This window comes from Nanorana parkeri, unplaced genomic scaffold (genome assembly GCF_000935625.1).
Source record: "Nanorana parkeri isolate BGI_ZX_2015 unplaced genomic scaffold, ASM93562v1 scaffold265, whole genome shotgun sequence".
Taxonomy (NCBI): domain Eukaryota; kingdom Metazoa; phylum Chordata; class Amphibia; order Anura; family Dicroglossidae; genus Nanorana; species Nanorana parkeri.
In genome coordinates this window covers 1529414-1533976 of record NW_017306533.1, presented here as the reverse complement: position 1 = coordinate 1533976, position 4563 = coordinate 1529414, and the positions used below count along the sequence as shown (strand labels likewise).

The window sequence follows — 4563 nt, the reverse complement described above, 5'->3', positions numbered from 1 at the left end:
GTCATTTATTTTGCTTGTCACTTAATGTCACTTAAAAATGTTTATTTTACTTTTCCCTGTCTGTGCTATCTTACTTTAAATAAATAAAAATATAAAATGAGGGACCATTTTTTACTACCAGAACAGGTCCAGAGTAGTTGAAACTTGGGATAAATGAAAGGTTATCCTTACTCCTAATGTGCCAGCTTTATTATAATTGTAATGAACTGGTGCCTATATAATTTAGAGCACTTCCCAGTCACTCATATCTAGGGTTTTTACCTGCTAGAAGGTAAGTGACAATCATTTATTTTAAAAAGAGGGGGAAGTGGGTAGATATGAAAACCAATGAAGAGGTAATGTTTATCAGTTGGTAAGAACATATTATTCTGATGCTCTTTCGGCATTAATTCAAACTGGCATACAGTTTATACAATGTTTTATGACTGTCTACATCTAGTCTTTGTGCTCTTTTCTAGATGATTAACTATTTTATTTACTGACCTTTGTAGGCATTGAAGAGTATCTTTTCCCAAATCACAAAAACCAATATCGCTGATCTTGTCATAGCAATAATAATAATGATTTGTGTTTACATTGTGAAAGAACTTAATGCCCGCTACAAGTCGAAATTACGTGTGCCAATCCCTATAGAGATCATTATGGTAAGTCCAATTTATCAGTATTAGTTATGAAATGAATGTCGCATAAAGAATGGGCAGTACAAGTATGAGGAAGTTAAAGCATGTAAACCTTAATAATGAACTTCTCTTAGTTGCTCCCTTTTGGTCTGTTAAATTTACCATTCAAAGTCTTTTGTTATACAGTATTTAATCTATAATGCAAAAACAACCCTGCAGATTTCTGTCAGAAAACGAGTGCTGTCCTATACACTCTGCAGTGTTTTCCCAAGAAGTCTTATCTACCCTGCCCAGTGCACCTATGTGATCTACAAAACACCTCCCCTTATGTTTTGAAGAGGGGAGGTGTTCTGTGGTCCAAATCAGGACCAAGCAGTCTAACTTGACTACGCTGCTCTGCACTGTGGTGGTGTGCACCAAATAAAAGTTCTGCATGCACTACTTTTTTCAGTGCAGTGTGTTGCAACTGCATTGCACTGCAATGTGGCCAATAGAACTTATGAAATGTCATTTGTGATAAAGGCAAAAAGAAAGAACAAAAAAAGGAAACAGTACAATGCACCGGGTTTGGCGATCAGCATGTTACCTGTCAGTGCACACCAGCAGTCGTGCATTAAACTTGGCTTGCTGGTGTGAACAGACCCTAAATAAGGAAACAGAAGCTTAAAGTGTATGTAAACTCTGATGAGGAACTTCTCTTATCTGCTCCATTTTGGTCTGCAAACTACACCATGGAATGTGTTTTGTTCTTTCTGTGTGATAAGTGCAAAAACATTTCTTGCTGATTTTGTGTGAAATTGTGTGAGCTGGTAACTTCCTGTGCTCTCTGCCAATGCACAGGGAGGGGTTATGTTATGGAGATGAGCAACGGAGGTGGGAGTAGATGAGAAGTCTGTGTTCTTTGTAATCCACCAGAAATGAAATATGGAGGGCTGACACTTTGCTTATGAATTCAGACCTGTGTTGTAATGTTAAAGAGGAGGGTAGGAGCTAACTACAGGGTTAATTTGTAAAGGTTACTCTTGGTGCCTGCTGTTCCCACAGCACTAGCGCCCCTAGATGGAGCTGATGAGTATAGGAATTTCCTATATTTGTCAGTGCCATTTAAGGGCGCTAGTGCCATGTGAATGGCATTTGCTCGGCATATAATGTCTATAATAGAACCCCTATATTTCTGGCATATTAAGAGTTATTTGTCCATACCTGTATTGTGTTTAAATGGATAAAATGTGGAAATATGCATGTATTCCAGAGATGTACTTAATTTTTTTTTGTAAAGTTTGCCTTGGCCTACATTTTAAGTAATAAAACTATCATGGAGCAAGCTAGCATACCTGGTGTTTCCACACAGTCATGTACAGCAAAAGCCATATGCATAGAAATATAATCTGCAGTGTTATGTATATTTGGTTTTCTAAATATAATTTATTATGCACTTTTTTCAAATATTGTTTTTTTGTTTTTTTTCCCTATGTTTGCAGACAATTATTGCTGCTGGTGTGTCCTATGCATTTAATTTTAAAGTCAAATACAATGTTACTATTGTAGGAACAATACAAAAAGGGTAAGAGTCTAACTGTTTTTTAAAAAAATATTTATAATATAAAATGTTTACATTTCTTTTTCTGACAGATATATCATCTTTCATTTAAAAAAAAAATTCCCTATAGTAATTCCGCAGACGTCTGTCAAACACATAAACATGGTTGCCCCATCGCAACTCCTTAAAGGAGAACTATGGGGTCAGTGCTTTTCCCCATAGTTCTCCTAAGGGTAACGGGAGGACACAAACTAGCATCCTCCCGTCACCCAAAGCGTCCTCCCGCTACAGCTCGCGGTATACTGAGACGCCGCAGCCGGGACGTATGTCAAGATCCACCCAGCTGCGTGATTCACAGCTGGCTCTGCCTATCTAGAGGCAGAGCCAGCTGTACCCGCCCCCTTCCCCGTCCGTTCTGCCAGTCAGCGCTGGAGGATCGGACAAGGGAGGGGGGAATCCCCGCAGGGAGCCGTGAGTGACAGTCACGGCTCTCTGCAGGGATAGATCGAGAAGTGAGCGCGCGACAATATGTGTTAACTCACTTCCCGATCTATTGAGCCGACCTGTGACAGTCTCATTGTCACAGGTAGGCTAGAACTATGAGGCTGAGTGATTTTTCACTCACCTCATACTTCTCCTTTAAGCAGACACATCTAAAGATTTCCCCAACATACCCCATATGGCATGGAAAAGCTTTGAAAATGTCACAGGAATAGCAGAAGTTTGTAGCTGGGAAAGGGGAGTATAGAATAACCTTCACAGATTGTTTCCCCGTAATCCTTCAAAAGATGTTAATTTGCTTTTATGTTTATCATAACAACATACTCATAGCCTTATAGTCATATGTTGTGTGGTTGCAGTGTGGTCTTTGTATGATCCTTTATGTGTATACATTACAAACGTATACTATACATTTACGGAGATATTTTTTAATATTTAAGCATAGCTGAATTAAAACAAAACTACCTGCATTACAACAAAACTACTATTGGCATTACATAGCAGACACTTTTAGGAATTCCTGAAGACTTCTCCTTTCAAGAACTTCTGATGCCCTGCTTTCTATTTGTAAGGCCCCAATCACTGTAACCTCTTAAGCCCCTGTGTTAGCCAATCATTGTGATAGGCAGCCTTACTGGGCAATAGCAATGGCTAAGATGAAGCAGTACACAGGAACAAGCTCTCAATCACGGATGGTGTGTTAGTATTTGCATACTAAAAGTATTGTATAACTATACTAGGCTAATATGTTAAAGTAAAAATATAAGTGTATGTAAACCCTAAATCTTTATTGCAGTATGTTAGGCATTGCATTTCACTGTATACAGTGTTTAGGCAATTATTTTGTATTAAACTGCCATTAAATTACAAAGCCATTGTTTTGTAATTATCAGCAACATTATTATTAGCCTGCCAGATACACTGCATCAGTTGGCCTTGGGGTGCCTATTTTCTAGATCTGATAAGCTGACCATACACTGTAATATTTTCTTCATTCAACCCGAGGGCTAAACAAAGAAAATATTACAGATTCCTCCATCAACGCTTACGAGCTTTGATCAAGGAATCTCCTGCTGTCTTTATTGTATTCTGACAGCATCCACCGGAGTACCCGAACAGAGCCGGAAGCTGATTTTCCAACTGGCTCCTTCAATCAGCTGATTGGGGTTCATCAAAAGCCAGCCGAAATTCGCACAGTGTATGGCCACCTGTAGGCATGCCAATGGCCAACTAAAGCAGAATACCCAGCAGGCTAACAATGGATTGCATGTGTTCCCCAAAGTAACCAATAATGTTCAAGCTGTAATTTCCTAAATTATAACCTTTTTTGGTCTACTTATTACAAATCATTCACTTTTTTTCACTGGACATTAATACAATATACTGTATATTTAAAGAGATTTCCCATTTATTAATGTTAACATGGTTGCTCGCTTTCCAACTATGTGTGTAAAATAAATAAAATCTCAGAAGAAAATAAATGAGCCCATAAATAAAATATAAGACTTCCACTTAGAAACACAATGACATGCTAACAATGTCACTTCTCCACAGCTTTCAGCCACCTACAGCACCAAGTATACCTGTTTTTCAAGCTTGCATTGCTAATTCTTTTTCTATTGCTATTGTTGGATTTGCTGTGGCCTTTTCTGTTGCTAAGGTTTACTCAATCAAGCATAACTACAACATTAATGGAAACCAGGTAAGAAATATTGGAGCCCAACATTTATTTGTCAGACTAAAGCGGGCCTATCACACTCATATATCTGGATTTGTTTTCTCATTTTGTCTCTCATAGTTGAGGTCTACCTATGATGCCAATTACAGGCCTCTCTCATCTTTTTAAGTGGGAGAACTTGCACAATTGGTGGCTGACTAAATACTTTTTTGCCCCACTGTATG

General features: G+C 38.4%; 1 protein-coding gene across 1 annotated transcript in view; it reads left to right on the top strand.

Annotated features, from left to right (window-relative positions):
* The window catches only part of LOC108787500, a 176851-nt gene that overhangs the window by 18585 nt on the left and 153703 nt on the right, over positions 1-4563 (top strand). The window contains exons 6-8 of the mRNA XM_018557073.1: positions 492-644; positions 2102-2184; positions 4216-4363. Of these exons, the coding sequence (XP_018412575.1) occupies positions 492-644; positions 2102-2184; positions 4216-4363 (384 nt within the window). The remainder of the gene's footprint in view (positions 1-491; positions 645-2101; positions 2185-4215; positions 4364-4563) is intronic.